At 38.1% G+C, this 27,768-nt stretch overlaps 3 protein-coding genes across 4 annotated transcripts; 2 read left to right on the top strand and 1 right to left on the bottom strand.

Annotated features, from left to right (window-relative positions):
* Positions 1–316: 316 nt before the first annotated feature.
* chek1 (checkpoint kinase 1) lies at positions 317–7,200 on the bottom strand. 2 transcript variants are annotated; one of them, XM_034889432.1, is made up of 14 exons: positions 7,036–7,200; positions 6,708–6,798; positions 6,191–6,305; positions 5,559–5,667; positions 4,590–4,654; positions 4,438–4,507; positions 4,157–4,345; positions 3,389–3,493; positions 2,604–2,687; positions 2,440–2,518; positions 2,183–2,351; positions 1,835–1,966; positions 1,519–1,620; positions 317–728 (listed from the first exon to the last, which is right to left on the bottom strand). In XM_034889432.1, the coding sequence occupies exons 2-14, from the start codon at positions 6,770–6,772 to the stop codon at positions 633–635; spliced, it is 1,380 nt and encodes a 459-aa protein (XP_034745323.1). In that variant the 5' UTR covers positions 6,773–6,798; positions 7,036–7,200; the 3' UTR covers positions 317–632. The 2 variants fall into 2 exon arrangements, with proteins under 2 accessions (XP_034745323.1, XP_034745322.1); XM_034889431.1 differs by having other exon boundaries at positions 318–728; positions 6,708–6,773.
* Positions 7,201–9,371: 2,171 nt separating this feature from the next.
* Positions 9,372–19,245, top strand: LOC117955159 (complement factor B-like). Its single transcript, XM_034889416.1, has 18 exons — positions 9,372–9,537; positions 10,264–10,470; positions 10,553–10,738; positions 10,832–11,008; positions 11,932–12,018; positions 12,297–12,436; positions 13,510–13,654; positions 13,790–13,918; positions 14,366–14,482; positions 15,551–15,685; positions 16,103–16,206; positions 16,474–16,606; positions 16,853–16,991; positions 17,251–17,327; positions 17,505–17,605; positions 17,905–18,034; positions 18,582–18,631; positions 18,741–19,245. Exons 1-18 carry the CDS (start codon positions 9,480–9,482, stop codon positions 18,918–18,920), a joined length of 2,295 nt encoding a protein of 764 aa, XP_034745307.1. The 5' UTR covers positions 9,372–9,479; the 3' UTR covers positions 18,921–19,245.
* A 2,402-nt stretch (positions 19,246–21,647) lies between these two features.
* Positions 21,648–26,644, top strand: layna (layilin a). The gene is made up of 8 exons (XM_034889430.1): positions 21,648–22,491; positions 22,615–22,635; positions 22,806–23,103; positions 23,965–24,125; positions 24,207–24,251; positions 24,375–24,437; positions 24,572–24,668; positions 25,303–26,644. Exons 1-8 carry the CDS (start codon positions 22,416–22,418, stop codon positions 26,012–26,014), a joined length of 1,473 nt encoding a protein of 490 aa, XP_034745321.1. The 5' UTR covers positions 21,648–22,415; the 3' UTR covers positions 26,015–26,644.
* The last annotated feature ends 1,124 nt before the right edge of the window (positions 26,645–27,768 follow it).

The raw sequence follows: 27,768 nt of genomic DNA, 5'->3' as shown, positions 1-27,768 counted from the left end.
ATGTAGGCTATATCACAGACTTCTTCGGTTGTAGTTTAACCTGGAATTAAGTTTTGCTGACAGTTTGGACAATCATTACAGTATGTAGCATGTGACCTAGATCTCATCTCAACTACATTTATAAGCATATTATTTTCTACAAAACTTTGATCTTTTGATTTTTACATTAATGAGATGTGTGTATTCTGTTTAGCCAACAGGAGCGGTATTTAAAAATAAATGGACTTGCAAGGATACTGAACATTGGAGTCACCTCATATTAAACCCTAAAATTATTATTTTTTGAGTCAGTGTTCATCTTCATTATATGCATCATTTATAGCAGAACATTTAGTTCACAATGTTGGTCTTTTAATAATTTATTCAAGAGTCTGGACTGTATCATATCAAACATAATCAAAACAAATCACACATACTAATCCCTATGTGTACCTGACTTTGACAATCATGACTTTTGAAGACTAATCTAAAAAACTAACTACTTTAAATCGGCTAACTTCAAGCAAGGAGACACGAACACACGCACACGAAAAGAACAGCAGGATACATTTCAAATATCAATAGAACAGCTAAATATATACAGGTTCTCCCTCCAATGGTCATGGCCGTTTACAATTTTATGTAAAGGCTGCTCATGTGATGGGGGGTAAAATCTTCTGAGTGCTGATGATGTCACCGAGCTTCTGTTTTATTTTCACAAAGAGACGCTTAAACTCCAGACCGTCACCCTGGAAAAACAGAAACATATCAACATCTATCTTCTACCGGTCCAGGTTTTTTATACTGGTATTTAGTTTCCTTCACATGGTTTAGACCAGAGGAAAAAAATACATACATTGTTGTCTCTTAGTTTTGGTACACTTTGTCTTTAAACTAAAAAGTTTTATGCATGAACCATGAAGTCATATGGACTGATGGGTAAATCATCGATGTAGCAGTTTGGAGACTGTCCTCCAGCATCTTCAGCGCTACATGGACCCACAGTAGAAAAAAAACAGTAGAAAAGTTTATTTGTCCTGGTTGAAAGAACCCTCATGTTCCTTGGCATTAGTTGCCATTCTATAATCTCTCAATTAGGGCTGGATATGAATATTCATTCAAGGGGTAGGTAGCTTTTTCAATATTCAGTGTAATGAATGGACACACTTTTATACCTTTATCAAATCACATTTGATAAAGGTAAAAATAGTGCGTCCATTCATAACACTGATTGAGGCGCTGGCTGAGCATTCATTCACAAACACTGCGGTAGTTATTACTTGTCACAAAGTCTAGCAAAAAAACAGGTCATTCTATTTATTTTGAATGCCCGTGGCAAAAAGTTAAAGTTAACAATAAAGAAGTTGCTGCAACTCTGGCTTCACCTCTTTTCATTTTCTTGTTCTCCATTGCCTTAATGTGCTAACTTCACGTGCAGTCGAAAATGTTGAGTTTTAGTGGCAATTAAACTTTTGTCTTGATTCTAATGTGGTAATTGATTGTTCATGTTAGAAACACAACATATACCATTTAACTGACCTTAGACAATCTGAAGTCCAGCAGCACTCTCTGATTCATCTCTAGCAGGTGAACTTTGAAGATGAGTTTGTTGTTGCGCTTGTCCAGCGTGCTCACCATCACCTAAAAGGCCGACAGAGGTTTATTAAACTCAAGCAGTTTATGATCTGAAGCAGCTAGATAAGGTTTGTTTATCCTGTGTGTGTGTGTGTGTGTGTGTGTTTGTGTGTGTGGCCTGGCTGCGTGATGCAGAAGATGTTTTATTTACCCATCTGTAGTCAGAGTGGATTTAACCTCAGTAAAGTTTTGAGTCCTGTACACGTGAGCACAGCTGTACCTGTTTGGTGCAGGTGAGTTTGAAGCCAAGTGACAGGCCGTCACAGGCGTTTTTCAGGGCAGATAAGGAGTCGTCGGGATTCACAGTGGTAAAGAAACGCGTCATTCTCCGCACTAATCTCTGCCATGGCGACTACACACAAAAGTAAGAAGAAGTCAGCATTAAGGTAGGATTTCATAAAACACACGTTTTCCTTGTATAGAAAAACAGAAGGAAAAAAGTAATCATGGCTGCTATTTTGTACAACAGACCATGAGCCTGCGTTGCTGGAAAATTCACATATGTTGGGAGATATCTGTTGTATAAAGAAATAAAAAAAATGGATGTAGCCCTGAGAATGTGAATTACCTGACTTGCTCCCGGCGTGCCCAGGAGCTGACTACCCAGCAACATGTGCTCAGGCTTGGTCGGCTGAGAGAAGCTGACTTGGCCATCGCTTTGGCCGATTAACAACATGGCTTCCCAGCCACCTGCGGCAAAATCAGGCTGAGAGCTGGAAAACTGCATCCTGTCATCGCTGTGCAGGCAGGAACATAGTTTTAGGATAAATTGCAAAAAAAAAAAAAAACATTTTAGTTGAAAGAAGAAAGACATAAAGCTCTGACCTGTTGGCCCGGGGTATGACTCCCACATCGGTTCGAAGAAGTTTGTTTCCTCCAGAGCCCAGAGGTGGTTGCTTCACACCTGCAGACAAACAGACAAACATCAGTCCGGTAACATTAAAAGGTAAAGTTAATTTAAATTGTCTTAATCTGCTATTGAAACTTGCCTTGAGTAAACCAGCGGTCTTTCTGTATGTCTGCAATAGTGATTCGTGCATCTGGACTGGGCAGCAGCAATTTGGACAACAAACCTGAAGAGAAAAGTTAAATGTGATAATGTAATTTCTTTTTATTAAACTATATTTAAAGTCTTAATTTGGGACTTACTGATAGGGCTGTGCAATTAAACTAAATTAGATCATGATTATGGTTTTGACTCCCAATGATCACAAAAACAGAATAATCGAGAAAAACAATTATGTTTTGCAAGTAAACTCTTATTTTCTCGTGTTCTGGATAAAAAAAATTAAGTTTTTGGGAATGTAGCCGAGTCAAACGTTAGTTTGAAAGGTTTTAACAACTCACTGTAGCTCTTGCTTTTTCCACAATGTTCTCAATGCTTGCGTTAATGTGTAGAGCCTCTGCTGATACTTTGTGTCGCACCTTCTTAGTGTGTTAAAAATTTTGATAATTTTGATGCTATTATAGAAGAGCCCCTAGCTCTCCCATTCAAAAGGCCTAATTATGCTTTTAAACAAAAGTTTGACTTGAGTACATTCATGAAAAAAACCATAGGTTGCATTTTTACGAGTTACGCTTTAAGGCAAATTTCACAGTTGTGTGTTTTTTTGCTGCTGATTTATTTAACTTTTTACACTGTTTTTTTTTAACTTGAATAATTGCAAAATCTTTCCAGAAGTCAATAAGTAATCATGTTAAATTATCGAGATTTCAATATTGACCAAAACAATTGTGATATTATTTTTTTCTATAATCAAGCAGCCCTACTTACCAAGAGGCATTGGTTGTATTTTCTTCCAAGGAGACAGGTATGTCTTCTTTTGAAGCCAGTCTGAATACTCTTGACAGCTGTCACTCGGCTGGTCCCATGGCAACTCTGACAAAAAAAAGCAACACGAAAAGGATGACAAAGCATTTCCACATGGACTGCCTACAGACAGTGCTGCTGCAACAACTTGAAAACACAAAGAGAAGAACATCGCAAATCAGCATTTGTTACAGTGTTACATTTTCTCCAAAGCTCAGATCACTTATGAATTCTTAAAAATGGTCAGTGCTAACAATAAGTGTTGTATTTTTAAAGTAGTACAGCTCTTTGTATAATGTATTTATCTAAATCAATAAAAATGTTTTCTCAGTTGTTCTCTGTCATAAAGTGAAATGGTTTGTAGTTGACTCAGAACCAGCCTGTCTCTTTTATTGTATCTTAACTATGTCTATACTGTGTTATGAAAGAAAAAAAAACGATCTAAACACATATCTGCTACAATATTACTCAAAACCTCTTATAAACTGTTTGTTTGGTATGGTTTTGTTTTTTCAGGTTGTTTACAGTACGAAAATTCTATATCAGTAACCTAGTGGTTTTCAAAGTCTAACTCCTCAACAGTTTGCTGCGGGCTACAGGCAAACTAAGAGAACGCATGACGGCCTTATGTAATACAAATGTCACATTATAACCTTCATAATACAAAGTGTAGTGTTGTAATGTATTAGACTACAGAAGTTGGGATGACATGTGTTGACGTTGTGATCGGACCTCCAGCCAGCATGGCAGTGAGGACTATCCCACAAGCCCAGATATCTGCCGGCTGAGCTTTGTACTCTGGTTGGCTGAGAAGCTCTGGAGCCACATAAGGAAGAGTCCCACAGAGTCGGTTCAAAAGACGTTCTCGTCCTTTAAACCGAAACATGGTTGCCAGGCCAAAATCTGAAAGCTTCAGGTTATCTAAAGGTAGAGGACAAAAGCAGATGATGGTTATTTCAAATGCAAACCACAGTTATGCCTTCCACACCTTGATACACACTGTATTTCCTCACCTTTGTCATCCAGCAAAATGTTCTCTGGCTTTATGTCTCTGTGGGTGAAGCCAGCACAGTGGAGGTATTCCTGCAAAAGTGCATCTGAGAATTTAATAACATTAAACACAGCCGCAGAGAGTCACCTCAACACATAGATTTGCTTCACTCACCACAGCCGCAATTAGCTGCTGGAAAAATTTATGAGCATCTTTCTCCGCCATGCCAACATCAGGCTCTGAAATATATAGAAGCTTTTAATAACCTGAATAAATGACCACCATCCAAATACACAGCGGCATATGAAATAAACATAATTTCTAAAAAGCTACAGCACAATCTTATATCAGGCTGATATTATTTCATATTGGCTATTATGTCATCCACTGCCAATACTGAATGCAATTTTTTCCAATTGTGCTATGTAAATGTATTTTTATTTTAAGGGCAAAAATATGAAGCTAGGTTTCCATCCAACAGTCAAGAGTACTTTAAATTACATTTGTAAAAATATTAAATAGTGTGAGATTGAAGAATAAGCTGTTGGCTGGGATTGAATTAGAAAGTGTTGTTGTATCACAATTCCTTTCTTAAAGTTTTTTTGTTATTGTTTTGTTTTATTGTCCCTGTGGAGAAATTAGGTTGCAAAAGAAACACAAGGCATTTTGACAAGACAAAAAAAAACTAACACGTAAACATCAGTACTTCTAACATAGACCAAGGCCCTCGTGCATGGGGGGGTGAGTAGGGTTCCAGCCCAGCTGGGGAAACAAATGCACGTCCTTTTGTCCATAACAGCCACATAAGATAGAGAGGATGTGGAAAACTAGACTTGCTTGCGCCCCCCCTCCCTCCTCCTCATCCCATCCCCTCCCTTCTGTGCTTCTGCTCACTAACCCCCCACCCCGAACCCCCAAATCTTTCTCGTCTTTTATTGGCTGGATTGTAATCTTTTGCACGTTTGTGTGCTGCTGCGGTTCCCTGTGTGTGTGTAACGAGCATAGTGTGCGCATGCTGTGCACCAGCCAAGGCAATTTGGTTCACCGGGTGCAATACAGGGCCCTCAGACTGTTAAATTCATTACTGGTCACACCCTCCATGAAAGCAGCCCTATGTTTTCCCCCTGCAGTCGTTCATCTCACCGATTCGGTCGAACAGCTCTCCGCCAGTGCAGTACTCCAGGAAGAGGTACATGGTTACACCTTCCTTCCGATGGCCAAAAAAACGAACGATGTTGGCGTGGTTGAGCATCTGCACACCAGCAAATGTCATTTAGAGTACTTTTAAACATTCCTGGTTAAATAACAGTTTAAAAGGTTAAAGCTAACATTGAACAAAATCTGCATATAACATGTAAAAACCTTGTATATTTGCTAACATTGTAATATTGGTTAAAATTGCATTGTTGTGCAAGTCAACACTAAAAAACTTTAATAGTCATATCTGAGCTACAATAAATTCTATGTAATGGACAACTTAATTGAAAAGGCAATTTTCTCAACCAAGTCCCTACTAGCAAATGCACTACCCTTGTGTTACTACTACTGTGAAGTGCGATTGAACCTAAATGGACTGTTTTCGTATCGCGCTTTTCCAGTCTTCCCTTCTACTCAAAGAGCTTTTACATAGTACGGGAACCATTCACACACAAGGTGCCACCTGCTCACCAGATAAACACTCACACAGATTTACACTCCAATGGCGCGGCAACCTAGTGTTAAATCTTCTTTTACACTTTAAGTTATACTAAGTGTCCTAAAGGTAAATGACCTACCTTATGGACGCAGACTTCCTTCTTTACATTCTCAGCACACTCTTTAGCCTGAGAGGTATCGATCACCTTCACGGCTACAGCCTCCTCCGTCTGTCTGTTCACCAGCAGCTTCACTCTGCAGCCATAAAAAAAGATGGATGCGAGCCTGATGAGGGTTTTTAAGATGTCAATAGTTACCAGATGTTTGCTGCTAATCAGACTTCATTATTTTATTGGATTAAATACATTCTTGTGTTAACTGGTAAAGCAAGTCCATATTTATAGAAAAAAAATCAACAATGGAGGTGTTTAGGAAAGCGGATAATAGTGTCAGCAGCAGCAGATTTCCTTTTAACTCGTACAGTAAAAAGTGAAGTTTGGGTTAGATTTGTTGCATCACATAGTGTCACACTGACAAACTAAACAGTACTGTAACTGTTATAGCTGCCATAAATAATTACCTAACCAAATTTTGTGTGAAAGGTCTGTACAACAAGTGGAAGAACGTGACATTGATTTTACTGAAGATAATTCTTACTCTCCATAGGCTCCTTCTCCCAGAGTCTGGACAAGGTCCCAGTCTTGCACAAAAGGCACAGCCATGCTGAAGACACCCAGTCCTTGTCAGGCTGTCATAGAAGAAAAAAAACAAACACGTATTGTCCAGGCTAATACTTAAGCAAATCTTATTTTACTTCAGAAAGATACACGTACGCAGTGTCTTCCCACCGAATAACTACCATTTAATCTTTCAAATAGCTAAACTGTAACGTTGAATGTCATTTACTCCCATAATGCACTAAGCTGAATCCAGCGGAATCATTTGAGAAGCAAGATGTCACCTCGTAGTTAACTAACTGTCTTACCTGCACAGCCTTCCTTAGCCAGCAGTGTCTCCTAAGTACGCTCACAAAGATTCACCAAACTGCTTCATGTGTGTTAGGCAGGAAGAACAGTGAATAGCACAAATTTGGCGCGTTGTTGTTTTACTGTGACAACTTCCGCCATGATCGTCGTTTCCGGTCCGATATTCCTCCCGCTACTGTCTCTGGTTTTACCCTCCGTCATGCCTCCAACTTACTCCCGCTGCCCAACATTTATAAAAAACATCTTAGCATGATATATTTTTTGTAACTCTTCACCGTATCTCATCAAAACATAATCATAACGTAAAGCGCAAAGTTATGATACGCACGGTAGGCTAATTAAAACGTAATAAAGGCTAGCAAATAATAAGTAACTATATGCACCTGGGTTTTTTCATTTAGCCTACATGGACGCCATATTCATGAATATACAAAAAGTAGCCTACCTATGTTGCAAAGACAAAACATTTTAAAAATTGAGTGCATTAAATAGTCCTAAGTAGGCTACATGTCTAGTCCTAATAGGCCACATGCCTAAAGTATCATACTTTAGGCATGTGGTCAATTAGGACTATTTAATTTATTACGTGAAAAGTTTAAAGCTGTTTAACAAAATATTATCAAATATTATCAACTCATTTTTTTACAGTCACTGGTTACAACAATAAAATGTTCTTGTTGTTACAAAATACTATTTATCACGTAATAACACGAAAAGTTTCATGTTAAATCAATAAATTATCATGTTTTTACATAAAACCTTTCACGTTATAACGTGATAAGTAGGCTAGTATTGTCATCACTTTATAAACTGAGTTTTAATGTGATAATATCTTGTGGAAACGTGAACATATATTGTTAAAACGGGAAAAACGTGTTTTTACAATAAACTTTTCACGTAATGATCATATTACTGATACGTTTTTCTTTTTCTGCCATGGTACTTTGCATCCGTACAATGTGTAAAGCTCCTCCAGAACATATAGGCCCTGATCACATGCCCCAAATTGTTAGACAGAACCAATGATGGTATGAATAAAACAATCGCACTAGTATAGTTTGTCCAGAGGGCGGCACTAGAGGAGAAGCAATTTCCTCATGGGAAGTATGAATGTGTGAATGGGTTTCATACTGATCTTAACAATCAGTGAAATTGACATTTTGGACAGAAAGCTGGTCAGTGCAAGTTTCAGAGTGTTTTCCCTTTTAGAGGTTACTATAGTCTACTCACTAAATTTAGAGAAGATCAATTTAATTACAAATGCTATGTTGATAGGATACAAACCCCAAAACAATTGTGATTAGTTTGTTTTATAACAACCTGTGTGCAGGAACGTAATGTCTCTTAAATCTGTGTTTTGCAATGTTACAAGAGAAGAAGAGAAGAAATCATGATGAAAAAACAACATTGAATGTTGAATAAGGTGTGTATATATCACCTCAGACAGAAAGGTCACTGATTTGGTGAGGCAGCGTGGGAGACAGAGCTTGTTTTTTTCTTCCAAGTGTTTAATCACAAATGCAATGACTACTTGTTTTGCACACAACCTAAACTATGAACACGATCCAAGAATGGAATGGTTTTTAGTCTAGTCTAACCTTTTTTTGGATAAAAGAGGGCATCTGTGACTCTGATACCCCTGGTGCCCCTGCTAATCTATCTACTCTCACGTCATCAACATGACTGGAGCAGTTGTTACAAGAATATGTGTAGATTCTAGTGTGTTTGATTTAAAGTCACACTGGTCAAGCCAGTAAATGATAGGATGCAAACTACAAAACAATCACGATCAGATTGTTTTAAAACAAAGATTATTTGAGGGTTCTGAGTAAGTAACTGAACTAATGAAGGAAGAGTGAGCTATAGTAGCTTAGGGTCAGGGAGGGCTGCAGTCAAACCAGTGTGGTATGTGGCAAGAGTGTTCAATCAATACTTATATCAACGTGTCAATAAGCAAAGCTCAAGATTGCTTGCGGGTTTTGGGAAATGATGAAAGTTGGTTAGTTTCACAATTTCTTTGTGTTTTTTTTTCATCCCTCATGTGACTGTGTATGTACACAGTGTGGAAAATACAGAACCAAAACTGGCCTATATAGTCAGGCCTGTTTTGTGTGATCAAGACACACAAAACCGAGACTTTGAGTGCTAATTGTAGCTAAGGTACATTCCTTATTTCTACATTAGTCAAGTTGATTGAAACTGAATTATTTAAGTATCTTAAATATGTATTTAAGGTGTAATGCTATGGTAAACATAGTTGGTAAATGTTTTGCTCGTACACATTATATTGATTTTCTTTTATTTGTTATCAAGTTAATAAGTACCAGGATGGTCTTTGTTAATCGAGTCCCTTTTTCTGAACATCACTGTCCACTTTACCATAAATGTAGGGCTCCTGAAACATCGTCTCATTTTTACACTGTTCCCTGGTTTAAGGTTCAACATGGGATTTTCTAACCATTGGAGCTTGCTTGCTGCACTTTCATGTCTCCTCTGTATGGGTAAGCTAGTTTTTCTTTTCTTTTTCTCTAGTTTAAAAACTATATATATATATATATTTAATTTTTAAATTTCCAATTGTCCATGGGATTGTCAATATATTTATATTAACTGCCAAGTAAGTCAAGCTGAGTCTTTGTACCATAGTTTAGGCTACAGTTATGCAATGTGTAATTGGGTAATAGTTAAGGGACCAAAATAACAACAATTCATACGGCAATTAGTACTTTAAAACTGGGACTGAAAACAGTTATTAAGGTAAAATTGCATAAGAAAACATAATCCAATACTTTGCATTTCTTTCTTAAATGGATTGTCAGTTTTTTTCAAAGCTATCATATAGGCTTTGCTGCCAGCTAAATATAAAATAGGCCTTCTTTCATGTTCCTATTACATCCTGCTTATAGGGCTGACTTTAAATGATCTAAATTTTGTTTTTGTCAAAGCGCTGACAGCATTTATTGTAATTACAGTCAAATAAAAGAAATAATAAAAAAAAACATGTATCTTAAGACCACATGTATATTCACTTTGAAATGATGAACAAAGACATCAAATACCCTAGAGAGACCTTTGTGTTAAAGGGGCACACAGGAGTTTAATCATTATGTAGCCTAGTAGGCGACTACTCAGCTTGTTGTGTAATGGCTTACATGGCTCAGGAGCAAGCTTTCTAAAGTCTGATATTCTAGTACATCTTGTGCTAGTAATAGTCTTTTATTTTTCAGGACATGAGGTTCGGTGTGATTGCACGGCGGAGAACATGCAAATTGCAGGAGGTGATTACACGCTGACCAAGCAGCTGCAGATAGGCAGCATGTTGGTCTACCAGTGTCCTGAGGGCTACTATCCATACCCGCATTTGACCCGCCTGTGCGAGCTGAATAGCTCCTGGAAACCGTTGCCCAGAAGAAATACACCTCAGAGATGCAGGCGTGAGTCATGTGATGATAATGTTTCTCACTTAGCCCCAGGTTGCCTGCACTACATGATTACTCAGATTTCTTTGTTTTGCAGGTGTTGAATGCCCCGACCCCAATGTGATGGAGTACGGCAACGTCTCCCCCCCTCAGGAAAAGTACTTTGTGGACAATGAGACCACTTATGAGTGCTACTCTGGATACAAATTCCGCGGCTCCTCCAGACGTGTGTGCTTACCTAACGGGAAGTGGAGTGGCTCCACGCCTATCTGTAGCCGTGACTGTAAGTCATGAACAGCCATCTACTTTCTTTCTCACTCTGATTTCCTTTCAAGTTTGGGATACAACCTCATTTGTGACTCTTTTATGACCGCAACAGGGGATGCTTGTGCTGATCCTGGTATCCCACCTGGCGCCACAAGAACAGGGAACAGTTTTGGAATTGACGACAGAGTGACTTACAGCTGTAATGGCAACCTGTTTTTGGTGGGGTCGAAGGAGAGAGTGTGTCAGGAGAATGGCCAGTGGACTGGCAAAGAGCCAGCATGCTACTGTAAGACCGAAACCTACAAATACTGTTGACATTGTGTGTTTTACTCAAAGTTTTGCCATGAAAAAGGTTTGCTGGGAGTCAATATCCAAAAGGGATGGCGCAATATTCAGAAGCAATGAATTTTTCGAGTTATTTTACAGGAGTTTATGTCACCAGAACGTTCAAACACTCAAAATGTACAAGAGTTAGCAACTAATGTTTTATTTACTAATCCCTCAGTTTTTATTGCACAGTCTGTAGGCAAGTAAAGGTCAGTTTAATGTACAGCTGAGGGAGTATCTCTGGTAAACAGATGAAGATGAAGTAATCGGCCTGTTCACAAGAAACAAATTACATGCTGAAAGTCACCTCATGTCCACACTTTGGTGAATCAAATGTTTCACATTTAAGATTGGACATTGAACACTAAACATGTGAAGCACAAAAACAATATATATAACAGCCACAGCAAAATATCTTAGTTCTGTGTGCTTTTTTGTATCCCTTTTTCCTTATATTTATAACAGCCAATCACTTTCACAGGCTGGTCTTTGTTGCTGCAACCTGTAACACAGTTGGCCAAAGTTCTGATCAAGCATTAGCCAGCCCTTGGTTCATTTTTACTCGCTCTGCGCTCTTGTATTTTGTAACCTCTCAACAAGTTCTGGTTTTACTACTAGTCTTGCCTCTTAGAAAACGTAGCCGCATGAACACCGGTGTGGGATTGTGTCTAACCCACTATTACTTATTAATCAGGCCGGTGGATAAGAGTAACTACTGCAGTGTAAAGGACACGATCCCTCACCACCTTCCCACCTGTAAACACTGCCTGAAACTGCTCATAACTGAATCTCAATCTCTGTGGTGATGGGCAAATTCTTTCTTATTCTTAAGTATCACTCTGTCACAATCACTTCTGTTTATGTGGCTTTTGCTTCATGCAGACAAACACACCTATGACACTACATTGGAGGTTTCAGAGGAATTTGGCAGTGCAATCAAAGGCAGTCTCACCACTTTAGAGCCCATTGGTAAGTTCCTGGAACTAATCTAATTGTAAGCATTATGATCATTTTTGCTATTTCAGCATGTTTTGTTCAAGCGGTAGATCATTTTCTTTACAATAATAATGTATAGCATAATCATTATATTAATAATTTATCCCAGGTTTGGTTAACACCATCAAGACTCACTTCTATGTGTCAATCTATTTCAATAATGTTTCCTTCTCTATGGAAACAATTATGTATGAATGGCATATAAATGTGTACGGTAAAATAACAACTAATTTTTGTTGTGGATTCTTCAGATGACACACAGGAGGGGAGAACAATCAGGATTTCAAAAAATGGTACACTTAACATCTATATTGCAATGGATATTTCTGCAAGCATAAACGAAGTTCAATTCAATGATGCAAGAAAGGCTGTCGCAACACTTATAAAAAAGGTAAGAAACAAATGGCTTTCCTTTTGATAAAACATGAGAGACAAGTGAGTTTTATGTGTTTAATCTTTTACAGCAGTCGCCCCAGAATGGCCTCACTTACAATATGCTGAATTGGAAAACAGTCGGCAACATCGTGGAGAAAATTAGAGATTGGCATGGTGTTACTTCAGTTAGCTTAATAGCTGGTTTCATTTGCATTGAGAGATGATCTTATGGAATGTTCCCCATGCCTAGCTCTATGTATGTTGAAGGGTATGTAATGATGGGGGGGGGGGGTATTGTAATTTCAAAGGCCAAGGGAACTTTATCAGGATGCATAGTATCCTGGATCCATGAAGTAACTGGCCTTTAAAAATAAAAAAGTGCCTGCTTCCATGGGAATTTGACACAGGGCTGTGTACACTTATGCCCCCTGTATTTCAATTAAGAACATGTATTTATTAACAATACATTATTTATTCACAAAGAAAAGTGGTATCCTTAAAAGGTTGGATTTTCCTACATTTTCTTTTAAATTTAGGCATTAAGATCAATTTCCAAAAGATGTTTTTTTTATTCCTCTTTTTTTACTGCATTAGCTTTTTAAATGTGAGTAACATAATATGAATTTGGACTAATAAATTACACTAAAGTCAGTCTGTATCAGGTTTATGGTGTGAGCTAACAAATTAAGTCTTTTACATTGTCTGACATACTTTTAGAACCATATTTGGCACACTGTGCACAAAACATGTACAAACATGAGACCATCCCATTTGGCTACCAGCACAACAGCACATTAGAAGTAAATTGCATTATGAATTACACATCATAATCTTGACTGATGCTTCTTGGCGCAAGTCCCTTGGCTTGTTGTCAGTGCTCACTGCGGGATTCTCTGTCTGCTGATAAATGAATCAATTACTCAACAAAATAACAACCATAAGCAGTTTCATACATAGGGAGGTGTTGCATCGACAACATTTTTCACAGCAGTTTGACAAGTTTGCATGTGTTTACAAAGTTGTGTCAAAAGTTACAGTACTATAGTTCATCCACCATGTATTTAAGTTATTTGCTTTATGTCTCCACAGATTGCATCCTTTACTGTGTCTCCAAACTATGAAATAGTCTTTTTCTCCTCTGAAGTTTATGAAGCTGTCAAAATTCTTGATTTTTTGGACAGAAAAATAACACTTAAAGCCGTCCTGACTGCGTTGGAAAGTTTTAAAGTAGAAGGTAAGTCATAATAGATTTTGTTGGAAACAACATGAACACAGCTTGATCTATGTTGTATATCCATGATCTGTGTGTGTGTGTGTGTGTGTGTGTGTGTGTGTGTGTGGGTGTGTGCATGTGTGTTTTGATTCAAAGAGAGAAACACTGGAACCGATCTGAACCAGGTCTTTATGAAATTCTTGGAGCGAATGTCTATTATAAAGGTCCAGGTTGGAGAAGAGCGTTTTAAGGAACATCGTCACGTCCTTATCTTTTTTACAGATGGTAATTTCAGCCACTTGCTATATTTAATTACGTTACAAGTGCAGCTGCCAATTTCTTTCCCTCAAGCAAATTATGGATTTGAATAATCAGGCTGCAACTACACCATTTAAAGAAATAATTTAATAATTTAGAAAACATGCTTTTTTGCTTTCTTTTTAAGAGTTAGATGAGAAAATTGACACCAATTGAGCACAGTATTACAGTAACATGTGTATTTCCCATATTCCTTGAATATTCATCAATTCACCACTTAACTGTATTCCTGCAACTTTGCTTAATTTAGAATTTATGTGCCATGAAAGCAGTACTAAATTACAATTATACTATTTAAAGCTGCATCTTGTATGAAGTATTATTAATATAAACTGAATGCAGTAAAACAGCTTTAAATATCAACAGTGGTGCAATTTATATCATGTTGTGTAAAGCTTCTGTATGTCATTGCAGGCGCTTATAACATGGGCGGATCACCTGCCCCCACTGTTGAACAAATAAAGAACTTGGTATACATGAACCAAACAGGTGTGCCGGGTACGGCAACTAAATCAAGAGAAGAATATCTGGGTGAGTTTTATTTATACACATGCTACAAGTTCACAGACATTTACTTACTGTGCAATATTTCGGGCAGAGCCTTTAAATGAAATTTGAAGAAAACTAGCGTTAAGTTTTGTCATATCTAGTCGCCACTTTACACAGTCCCTCATAGCCTGGATGCTCTACCTGGATACACATGTAACAATACATATGCTATTAATGTATCTCTCTGATGAACAGCAGACTTCTGACCCACAGTGTCAGGTTCAATTCTGGTCAATAACCCAGAAAAAACACAGCACCTGTTTACTGGTTCCACTTATTATTCCATGTATTAGTCATCATTCCCATTCTCACATCTCACTTATTATTTATTTATTTAATCATCATTCTAATTTCCTATTTCAGAACTGTTCATATGTTCCTACTGTTCATACTGTTCATATTGTCATATAATAACATCACACTATTTATCCCAATATCCTTTGCACTATGCTCCACATTTAAATAATTTTTATTGAACTCTTCATTGCACTCAAGCCTCTATATTGTTTCTGTTTATAGTATGTATATATTGTGTATACATTAGTGTGTATATTTAGTTTTGGTTGTTTTGTATGTGTAAGCACAGTGTGAGTAACAATGCTCCAAAGAAGAATTCCTTGTATGTTTCCTCACACATGGCAAATAAAGCTGATTCTGATTCAGATTGTGATTCATCTACATTCGGGTTAAGTCATCTGAGCATTTAATGCCATGTCACTATTTGACCGCAGTAACATAGCTAAGGCAGCTGCCAGGACACTGCATCTTAATTTCCCAGTTAAATCTTTATTAATGGGTAATTAGCAACATATTACACCAGAACGGTACCATAATCCACAGTGACATTCATCTTTATTTCACACTGTAAGGTCTTATTAGACTTTCTAAGAAGGTAATTTGTGACACATTACATAAAAAATGGCTAATTGATAAACACACGTAGTATTTGAACAAATGTATCGATTGATTGAATATAGTACAGCAGAGAGTTTTATGGCAACAAAAGAGAGCCTAATTTGTAATGCTATGTTTTGTTCTGTTACAATACAGACATTTATATTTTTGCGATTGGAGCTGAGATCTTTGATAGCGACCTTCAGCCCCTTGCAACAGGGATCGGTGAAAGGCATTACTACAAATTGAATGACATTAAGGATTTACAAGAGACCTTTGATGATATTATTGGTAAGTCAATCTTTTGAAATTGAAGGAAGAATTTTTAATGAATCTGGTTATACATTAGTGTTATTTATAATTGTGCTCCAATTTGATATAAGGAAAACTGGGAACAAAAACATGGTTCTCTTGTATCCTTTAGTGGAAAGAGCAGGCAGAACCATCACTTTCGATCTGTGCCTTTAGCTCAACACCACTATTAGCAGGGGTGGACAGATTTGACTTAGATTTGTCCCAATAAATCACACACGTACTGTGTTTAAGATACTAAACCCAAATAACTTCTAATGTGTGTGTTTGTAAGTCACTTTATAAAGCTTAGTTTTAACTAAGAGTTTAATTTAAACTGAGATCAAATATATTTTATATTGCATTTAATGTACATGAGCAACAATGACTGGTTTGGGTTTGTTGGGTTTTATGCAGATGAAGAAGAAGTTAAGGGTCTATGTGGTCTTCACAAGGACTATGAAACAACACGTAAAGACAAGAGGCATAGGTATCCATGGTGGGCAGCCATTACTGTCAAGGTGAATGTTTCAGTATTTCATTTAACTTTATAATTCATCTGGGAAATGCGTTCACAAGGCTGACCATGTCAATCTCACCATCCCTCCAAAATAAGTGCACTATACTTTTCCATTAAGGAGTATTTGGGTTAGTGAGAACAGAATGGAGTCAGACCATCAGTTGTAAAATTTCATGAAAAACAAATTGTTTTGTTTTCTTTTTTTTTTCATTTCTTTTTTACAGTGTTGTGTTATAAACTATATTATACATGTTTCTTCCTATTTAAGAATGAAGGCCCTCCAAGGGACTGCCTTGGCTCTCTGGTGACCCCGAAGTTTGTCTTGACTGCTGCTCATTGCTTCAAATTTGAAGATTTACCTCAGCATGTCACCGTTAATATTGATGATGGACAGGGCAAAGGTAATATTAAATGTTTATTTAATGTCTGTATGTTTACTCGTGCCATTCTTCCAGTTATCTGAACATGGCAAACGCCTATGCTTTAGCTGTTATCAAAAATAAGTGTTACAATATCAAGTTCCGTTATTTGTTTTGGTAATTAATATTTCCAGGTTTTGAGGTGAAAATCGTATTATGACTAAACATATGCGATCCATTACTAATGACAGACACAATATTACAAACTTGATTTTATCTCTTTTACAGTTAAAAAAGTTAAATCTTTTAAAACACACCCGCAGTACAATATCCGTGCTAAAGAGAATAAGGGTGTTAAGGAGTTCTATGACTATGATGTGGCTCTCATCCAGCTGGAGGAAGATGTTAACATCTCCAGTGCTGTTAGGTGAGGATTTCTGTCCTACAAACACTGTCATTCCTACTTGGATTTGATGTTACAGTTTTAGCAATGCTAGAAGTTCATAAATAAAACAGAGACACACACACACACACACACACACACACACACACACAAACAGAAACATGTAACCAGCTAAAACTAGATAGTCTCTTCCCATGAGAAAATGATACAAATATTGTGTTAAATGTTTTTTACCTGAAACATCGTCCTCTCCATGCAACGTTATTTTTGGTGTCTCGTTTAGACCTATTTGCATACCTTGCACCCAGGAGACCAGTGATGCTTTAAAACTGGTTGGTAAATCAACCTGCAAGGAACAAGGTAAGGTAACTCTAAAGCTGGTTCTTGCAAATACCCCAAAATGATCCTTTGCCTATTCACCTATAGAAATAAAATGGATTTTCTTTCTAACAATTCCCATTTCATATTCATGTTAAATATTTAGGCCTGTAGAGCCTGATGTAAAATTTAGTAAATGTTTGTGTTCTCTAAATACAGAGGACATTCTGTTGAAGAATCATCTCGAAAGTCTCTCCTTCCTGACTAAGACAGGGAACTCGGTAGCTGAAAAAGATGTCAAAGCTAAGATTGGCGATAATGTGAGTTTATAAATGGGCTGTGTTGTGTCTGTGTGTGTGTTTGTGTGCATGTGTGTTTGTATGTGTGTGTGTGTGTGTGTGTGAGTGTGTGTGTGTGTGTGTGTGTGTGTGTGTCTGTGTGTGAGTGTGCGCACCCGTGCATACGTTTTTGCATGTGTGTTTCTGAGAGACATAGTTGGTTGCTGTATGCATTTAAAAAAAATATATTTTCTTATGACTCTTGTGTTCTTTCTTAATTATTCACTAAAACCTAAAAGTTACTTTAGTCTATTGTTCCTCTTTCCAATTCACCAATGCAGAGAGATGTTTGCATCGGACATGCAATAGGGGCCCCAGGCATAACAACAAAAGATCCAAAGGAGGTCGTGACTGATAACTTTCTGTGCACTGGTGGTCTAGATCCTACTAGAGATCATATATCATGTAAAGGTATGTTCCCTCTATTACATTTATAAAAGTTATTTTGTTACTTTACGATGACCTGCTATCCCTTAAACATCTCTGAGGTGAGCTAAGCAATGGTAATTTCCCTAACACGAAGTATCTGCGTACAAATTGCACACAGACACATTAGAGAAGAATCCATGTCTTTGTTTAAATTAAGGGAATAAGAAAAACACCCCAGAATATCTCTTTGTAAATGTGCAAATAGACATAAATGTCTTTACCCTAGTGATTCTCAGTCCTAAACGAAATTTCTTGTTTTGTGTGTGTGTGTGTGTGTGTGTGTGTGTATGTGTGTGTGTGTGTGTGTGTGTGTGTGTGTGTGTATATGTGTGTGTATGTTTGTGTGTGTGTGTGTGTGTGTGTGTGTGTCTATGTGTGTGTGTGTGTGTATATGTTTGTGTGTGTGTGTGTGTGTGTGTGTGTGTATGTGTGTGTGTGTGTGTGTGTGTGTGTGTGTGTGTGTGTGTGTGTGTGTGTGTGGGTGTGTGTGTGTGTGTGTGTGTGTCTGTGTGTCTGTGTGTTGGGACAGGTGACTCTGGAGGTGCTGTGTTCAAGAACTATGAGCTTCGCACAATACAGGTAAACAGCCTTTCTTTTCCATGTATCCAATTTTATATCACAATATATCACCTGAATAAAAGGAAAATAAATTGCTGACTTTGTAAAGTAACCAACATTTTTTTCTCAGGTTGCGTTGGTCAGCTGGGGAACCAAGGATTTGTGTGGGCAGGGTGGAGGTGTCGTTTTTTCAGATCGGACCTCCAGAGATTTCCATATTAATCTTTTCAGAGTTGTCCCTTTCCTCAAATCGATCCTGGGAAATGACACAATTCTTGACTACGCACCACTTACATTTTTGGAAAGCTAAAATGTATTTGCATACTGTAATTTCTCATAAAAGCATACACAAACACACATGTTCACAACAAAAGCATGTCATAGTCCAAAAATATAATGTCCAGTCATGCAAATAGTCGTGTACTTTATTATTAGTCAGCATGGTCAGTGGTCAATCAGGATGAAAAGAAGTTAAATAATAAGTATAATACTTGATGTTTTTGAAAAGAACCCAAATGGTTTATACCCTGGATCAGTGTCAGCAACATGATCATATACAGTGAGAAAATTTAGCAATACTTGTAGTATTAGTCATATGTTTCAGTCCTTATTAACAATATTCCAAAAATATATATTTATAAATAAAAACAATTTACAATAAAGCAATGAATTAAAAAGAAAAATATTAGCTGAAAAGGCATAGGCTATATTGGTGTATACCTATATTGGTGTATACCGTCCATTTATAGACCGTATATCATATTCTAATAAACAACTCTTTCACTACTATTTAAATGTGTCTACCATTGTCCTAAAATACAATACAATGCCAGTTATCATTTCATATTGCTGACTGTTAGAGCATTGGGCCCAGTGTTGCAAAACAATTGTTTACTGTATGACAACATTGAGTATATATGATTTCTGTATGTTTATTTGTCAGGTGGTAAATTCATTGGTTTGACATTCCTGAAGTTATTGAACAGTGGCTTTACATATATTTTGTAAGTTTCAAATTGCTGATTATCTCCATGCAGGAATGGAACGAGTACCCTTAATTTAGAGAAAATGATTCATAATATAATTTGAAGCCAAAAAATGTTATCATAATTTACATGGTACACGGTCAATGCATTCAAAATCACAGGGGACTAAAACACTTTTCTTGTCTCAGGCCTTTTCCAAAACTACATAAAAAGACGTGACTTAAAGAATTACTACAGCACTTTAAAGGTTTCCTCAAAACTCTTTTATGGATCAGCTCTGCTGATAGAGCCGTCCAGCTCCCCCGCAGGTCAGAGACTCAGGGCTCATTTCCAGCTCTCTGTGCAGACCTACGCAATGCGGACGGTCCGCCTGGCGGGTTGCCAGCTCGGATCATTCAAATTGAATTTAGTGGAATTTTTTGTTGTTGTGAGTAATTACGTTTTTTTTTTTGTCTGGCTTTGAGATGGAAATTAACTGAGTTCGTCTTTCATTGCTGTGTCTTTACAACCCACAAAACAAACAGGGCCATTGCATTAGAAAGGATTTGTTGTGGTCAGAGCAAGTTTACAGCTTTAAATCAAATGTCATTTTACTGTGTAACTATGATCTGTTGAGCATTACACTGTCAGGCCTCGCCTAAGGTAAAATGTACATTTAGCAATTCTCTTTACTGCTGCATATTGACTAAATGTCCAAACAACCAAAAAACAGTGGGGAATTTTCAACATCAATGTTTGGTTTCTTTGACGTGGTGAAACGCCTACCTTGTTAGGTTCTGTGTGTGTGTGTGTGTGTGTGTGTGTGTGTGTGTGTGTGTGTGTGTGTGTGTGTGTGTGTGGTGCTTTGTTAGGTCAGTGATGTAATACCGTAACCTCCCATGGGAACATTCATTTGGTTTCCCTTTAACTAATAAGGAGAGAGGGAGCCGTTGGGTGGGATAAAAGGAGGAGGCAGAGACGGAGGAAGACAGACTGTGTAAGAAGAGGAACGAATGGGAGAGGCTTAATTGAATAAAAGCCTCTGTTAGTCTCAGATGCTGTAAATAAGGAGGACATTTAAACTGATGTCCATTCCTTATTGAATCCCTCTGGGGGACTCAGTTACCTCTCTGTCTTCTCTTTTATTTTTCAAAGCATTACTCGCCAACGCCAACGTCCACTACCCCACTTTCATTTAAAAAAAAAAAACAACTTTGACTGACATAAATCTCCTACTCCTAAACTGATTAGCTGTGTTTGGATAGAGCAACATGCATTAATACAGTATATCCGTGGCAGCCTCACTTCTCCCAACCCCCACTCCCTCTTCACCCCCCCCAACTCTAGCACACACAGCATATTCACGATGAAGCATTCTGCTGTTTTAACTCTGGCTGATCTGTCTCTCCGCAAGCCCTAAATCAACGTTATGGGCCATTTTAGAAATTACTACCATTAAGAAATGCATACATACACTTTTCCCCCCATTTGTGCTCAGAAAAGCGGGTCACACTCACATGCATCCATGGCTTCTGCTGAGCCTGATGCTTGAATATGAAATTATATAGCAGGCAATGTTTTGATGAAAATCTCCCTTGTTACTAACCTGTATTGTCATAAAATGTATCCGAATAATTTGACCTACCTGAGCTGAATTTTCTACAATTAAATTAATTTGTTAACTAAGTCTTTGTCTTCTGTTTAAATTCTTATTTAACATTCCTAACAATAAATAAATATTACAATTTTGGGAATATGCGTATTGGCTTTCTTACTGAGAGTTGGTTGCGAAGATTTATACTACTTGTTTGCACAAAAATCAAGCTTCCACCAGCAGCTGGCTAACTTAGCTTAGCATAAGACTCAAAAGAGCAAGACTTGGGTCCATTTGACACATACTGTATGTCCTTTGCATATGCAATTTAACAACTTCATTTCAGACCCGTTAGACATTTAAAGGTCCTGAAAACCTTTTTCCTCCATCAGCCTATTGATAATAATGGAGTCCTACATGAACACAGCATTCCTTTGGCAAATACACATTGACAGATTGTATTTGTGTTTTTGGCTCAGTTAGAAAATGGTGAGGGTGTGTTTTCCCATGCAGCATTTACAATTTAGCCACATCCGATCCAAAAAGTGATGGCAGTCTGATCATTAATTGTATTTGTTTTAAATATTGTACGTTGCAGAGAAATATTTAAGATTTGAGACCAAGAAGGTTTGATAATAAAGGAAAAAAAGTGATTTTCCCTCCTCTTGGAAACGTCAGCTGTCTCTATCTCTGCTTCTTTGTACTGAAATACAATAAGGGAAGAACGCCGCACTGTACCTTGAAGATGGAACCTGATAGAAATATTTTGAAATAACCCTGATCGAGTTAGAGCAGATCATTTTCATGTAACACTTTTGTAATGATAATACCCAAAGCTTAAGTAATAAAGGAAGGAGCGAAATCTGCCTCTTGTCAGCTTTTACGATGAGGAGCACTTGCATGATTAGATGTCTTGGGATCGATGCAGCCTCTTCTCCCAATCATTAAGACTGCTCTTAACAGATTACAGCCCCCTCCCAAACACACACAGTTTGTTCTCTTCCTGCTCCTCCTTCTGTCTCCCATACTCTTTCTTTCAGCAGATAGAACAGAATACTTTCTCTTTGGCACTTCTTAAGCTTATTTCATCCTTTTTAGGGCTTTTTTACACCCTAAGCAACAGATCACTTCTTAAGGTTTAGGTAGATTTTCTTCACCTGAGCTCCACTGATGACCAGATGACCAGACATCGGAATGAAAAAGACTGAACCGAAATTCAAGTGGTGGTGGTGAAGTGCTGACAAAGATGGACCTGCTGACAATCTTCTGTCACCTCCTGCTTTTATGTTTTGATCCATCTGCAGCTACAAGCCTCATTACAGGTAAGCTGCACAAAGAAAACACAACACAGCTCAACCATGAACTCTTGACTTATTTTTGGATCTATCTGTGTTTTCTTTATGTCCTCCATTCCTGACTTCATGCTGGATCTTTGTCTCTTGAAGCGGACATATTCGAAGCCAGAGGTAGGCAACACAGACCTCTTCAAATTTAAAATGTTGCGGTATAAAAGGTTTCCACATATATGTGGTTTGTAGGTTGACAGTCAGTTCTTTTCATGTGTTAACTCAAATATTGACCACTTAGAAAATTCAGTGCACATGTAATCTGGCATGTGTGTGTGTGGGGGGTGCAGGTCAACGTGTGTGCAAGGCGGGAAATGGGAGGCCGTGTTACAAGCTGGCCTATTACTCTGAGCTCCGGCGGAGGCTCAACTTTGTGGAGGCAGAGCTCGCATGCAGACGGGACGGAGGGCAGCTGCTGAGCGTGGAGTCGGCTTCTGAGCAGAAGATCATAGAGCAGCTCATCACAGAGCTCCGCCCAACTGATGGAGACTTCTGGATCGGTCTCCGACGTAACCATGGAGAGGCGGACAGCCGCTTGGCCTGCCTCTCTGAGTACTACTGGCTGGACGGCAGCAAGTCCACATTTAGGTCGGTGGGAGGTATCTAGAGAGTCAAGGGGACAAAAGAGTGGTCAGAGTGAGGATTAGTTTTAGAAATGAAATATCTTCACAATTCACTGCTTGTATAGCCGTCTAGAGCAGATATGGTACCTGTTGTTCAGTACCGAAATAAAATACTTTAAGGAAATATTGTAGGCTATAAAAATAGACAAAAATATTTTTCTACAAAACCATTTAAAAAAAAGAAAATCCACAATTGAAAATGATGATGAAAATGAAGCAATGAGGCCTATGCCTACATTGATTTTCAGAGCTTGAAAAATCTGATTACACATCCACTTAGTCTTTTTCAACAAACATTTTACTTTATTTTTATATATGTATGTATATACATGTATTTTTTTGAATATATTTTGGTATTTTTGTAGGTCTACTGCAATTTCTTACCATTATGGATATTACTGTACATATTATATGTACAACAGATATATCTAGAATAGGCTAATGTAGGCTGGCCGATTTATCAGACTACTTCTAATGTTGTAGCATCTGTGACTTGTCCTAAATAAAACATTCTAAAATTTGAAAATCTTGAAATTATAATTAGGAACTATACATTTAAAGAATAACCAAATACAATTATCTGACAAGAGATGCAATGCCCACTTTCAGTACTAAACAATGTTTGATACTTGGTGCAACAGACAATTTTCAGGCAGTACCAAAAAGCATCGCTAATTGAAACCCAGTCATGGCCTCATCTTTTTTTTTAAACCTTTATTCAATGACTTTTTACATATGGAAATGTAAGTTTTGTAAACACATCTCTTAGGACAGCTTTGAGAAACATTGATTTTGTACATTTGCTTTGTGTGTGTGTTTGTTGTAGGAACTGGCATTGGGATGAGCCATCATGCGGCTATGAGGTGTGTGTGGTGATGTATCACCAACCGTCTGCTTCGGACGATCAGAAGGAGCAGCTATATATGTTCCAGTGGAACGACGATAATTGTGAAACCAAGAACAACTTCATCTGCAAATACACTGCAGGTACTGCTGACACAGTATTTAAAAATTCTTTAACTTTGAAAATACTTGAACATTTCTGACTGTGATTCAATTTTTCCACAGAGAAGCCACTGGAACCTTCCCCTTCTCCCAACTCCACTCAAACAAGTAAATGTGATCTGTATGATTGTTAAAAAAAATTTCACTACATATGGTTTAGCAGAAGTGTTGGACAGCCTACTTTGAAAATAGGTGTGGTCAACAGTGATGTATAAATGCTTCTCATTACAGATGTGTTTCCTTCATCTGTGCTGCCGTGGAATCCAAGTGACCAAAACCAGGGCAGCAGTACAGGTAGACTGACCCAAGATTCATATTAACACACCTTTTTCTGCAAAATATAAGATAATATGCACTCATTACTCTAATGCGTTTTAATCAACAGCCAACATTACAGTCACTGACTCTGTATCTGCTGTCTCTTTTAGCTCTGAATTTGGTTTACGTCATCATCCCCACGATTCCTCTGATACTGCTGTTACTGACAGTGATTGGAGTCTGCTGCTTCAAACTGCTTGTCAGACGGTGAGGATCCTAAACAAATACAAATACTAAATATTTTGACCGACTGTAATTCAAACTTGAATATGGTCATGACTGAGCAGATTGTTCCCAAAGCAAAGGGTAAGGGTAAGAGGTGAAAAATATATATTTTACAAATATCCTGAATCATTTTGCTTAAACCCATGTCTAAAAGACCAATGGCCACAGCCACCAAGAACCAACATTAGGTTTCTTTTTCTAAACTATTATTATATTTCCAAAATACAGTTGTCAAAATTAATATGCTAACATTTTGTGATAATGTTCATTCTTTATAAAACCCACATTAAATGACCAGTTTGGTGGTATTCTGTATTTATTGTATTCTATAGTGTATGGGTCACTAATGGGTTTTCACTAGTTTTTGGACAACAATTAAGGTCTATGTCACCAAGGAATAAACATTATACGGCTTTTGCTACTTTTGTAAAAGGCCTACTTTCTAGAAGGATCAGTTCACTGACTCAAAAACTATTGTCAAGTTAAAGGTTAACGGTTGTGTCTAGTAACCTACATCCTCCACACCTAGTACACTGTATAGTCTGGATTAGGTTTCATGTTATGTTCATGTTTGAGGTGACTTGTTAGTTGTGCTTCTCTTCTGTGTGTGAGACAGAAGGAGGAAACCGCAGAAATCAGAAGTATGCCAGACAGACCCGGGCCTCTGCCCCAGCCCGGCTCCAACTGACGTCTACAACGTCATTCGCTCCCAGAAGGAGGATGACCTGGTTTCAGCTCGCCCACACACTAAAAACACCTCGTTTTTATGCTCCTCCCCTGACACCCCGACAGGTGACTACGACAACCTGGGAGGTCGGGACACAGAGAGCGGCTTTGTGACGCTGGCCAGCACAGAGAGCTGCTTCCTCAACTTTGAGCTCAATGACCTCAGCCTTGGGCGTCGTGCCACCCGAGACTTCTATGACACCAGCTTGGGCCGTCCAGGAAAAAGGGACTTAAATGACAGAAGTCTGGGCTCCACTGGGCACAGAGAGTTTTATGACAGGAGTCTGGGTCGTCGTACGACAAAGAGTGAGCATTACGGCAGCAGTGTGTATGCTGATCATGGGTTGTATAATGGCAGTATCAGAGGAGGGAGTGACCTCTATGATTCCAAACTGAGGCCTGGAAGTCATACAGTAAAGGCTGACCTCTATCAGACATACATCACCAATGGCAAGGAAGACACTTACCAATCCAGCATTGGAACCTATGGAAACCGAAAGTCCTACCAAGCAAATCTGGATTGCTACAGAAATGGCCTGAATTTTGATGTCGGAAAGAGATACTTCAATGAACAAGAATGGATCAACAGAGAAAACTATTGAACCTCTGAAAAGCTCCTTTATTGTTTGTGTAGCAGTGTATGTGTGATTGTAAAAACAGTGCACGTACAGTACCTGGTTGTAATTGTTAGTAGGCTGTGTTTCTAAATCCCTTAATGGGATATAAATCAGGTAAAGAATTGCTGAAATCATATTTTGTTGCATACCCCACAGTTCAACCTGCAGCCTAGACCAGTGTGCCAATTAGTTTGTGGTAATCAAACAAAGATTTGTTTAGAAAAATGAATTGAGAATTAATTAAAGGATCATCTTACCCAAATTACAGTAAAACATTTTCTCACTTATCTGTAGTCATGTTTAGCCATTTAAGTATTTTAGGTTTGATTTGTTCAAGTTTTGTAACATCTGTCCTGAGCTTTCTGACTAAACCCCAATTTAACGGAGGTGAATGAACTTTTGTTTGTGGTGCCCACAGCATTGGATAAATACATTTGAACATTTTAAATAGTCCAACAGCATCATCTTTCCTTAAACGGTGTCCAGGTCATTCACTGTTGTGCTATGAGCAATTAAAGTGCATTAACCTTTACTATATAAGGGTGGTGAACCAAGATTTTGAAGTTGACTTGAGATCGTTTACAGGTCTAAGGGAGTGCTACCACCTATGTGAAAGTGGATGAAAGCCTTTTGTGGCTCCAGAGGGAGCTGCGTGAAGTCTAATAAATTGCCTTAAGTGATGTCTCTTAATTCAGTGTCGGTTGGTGCTGAAGACCACAAGTTTGAAAATAAAAGAAATCTGTGGGTGTCGAGTTAGAAGTGAGGTTTCCAGACCGCTGTAGCCCGCTCCCCACCTGTTTGAGGCTCAAGCAGAGGCTTGTATGCATGGCGTTATGGGGCAACCTCTAGCTCACTCGATAAGAGTGCGTGCCCCATTTAGCCCGAGTCCTTGGCAGCGGTCCGGGTGGGAATCTGACCCATGGTCCTTTACAGCATGAAGTCCCCAATCTCTCTCCATTTTCCTATCTTAAAGCTATGCTGTCAATTATACGACATAAAAAGCTACATAAAAGTGTGCATGGCCTTGTCATGCTGCCCTAGCTTGGTAGGATATCTACTGAGGTCTTGGACCCTTATTTTTACTATGCCTGAAAATACTGTTACCAGGTCTACCTGCTATAAACAGGCTACCTCAAACGGATTAAGACTCAACACCAATACTGCTTGAGCAAAGACTGGATATTTTAATGTACTGCAAGTGTGTTTTGACAAGGCCTTAAATTGTGAGATGTCCAGAACTTGAACTAAATTTCATTGATACACTTGTTCCCTTATTTATAAATGGTTTTCTGTCTCCTATTGAGGAAATTAAATACAGTCCAAAACAATGCTAGCGAGTGAAAAGGTGGCTCATACAGTGATTTTGAGTGCCTGCGGCCTGACCAAAGCAAAGGCATGATATCAAAGAGAATGATAATTGCATCATTATTATTTATTCAGAATGATTAATGCCTTGACATCTCTCCTGTAAGTGAGAGTGGTTTGTATTACATGTTTGTCTGTTACATAAGGAAATCTTCAAATAAAATGAGATCAGAACTGAATCTGTCTAGTTGGTGGTGAAGTCATTTTACTGTCCGAATAAAAAAACTGGAAGGTTGTATTAGCACTCAACCATGTTTTTATTAACATTCCAAGTTAAATTAGTAACGCACCCTCACTTTCATTCATCTCTGCCGCTCACAGAGCACACAATAAGATACTGTGCAGACAAGCAAACACTACAAGATGTCTTAGAT

The sequence above is a fragment of the Etheostoma cragini genome, chromosome 13, assembly GCF_013103735.1.
Source record: "Etheostoma cragini isolate CJK2018 chromosome 13, CSU_Ecrag_1.0, whole genome shotgun sequence".
NCBI classification, from domain to species: domain Eukaryota; kingdom Metazoa; phylum Chordata; class Actinopteri; order Perciformes; family Percidae; genus Etheostoma; species Etheostoma cragini.
Note: the sequence above shows the minus strand (reverse complement) of the source record. Positions and strands in the feature narration are given on the sequence as shown.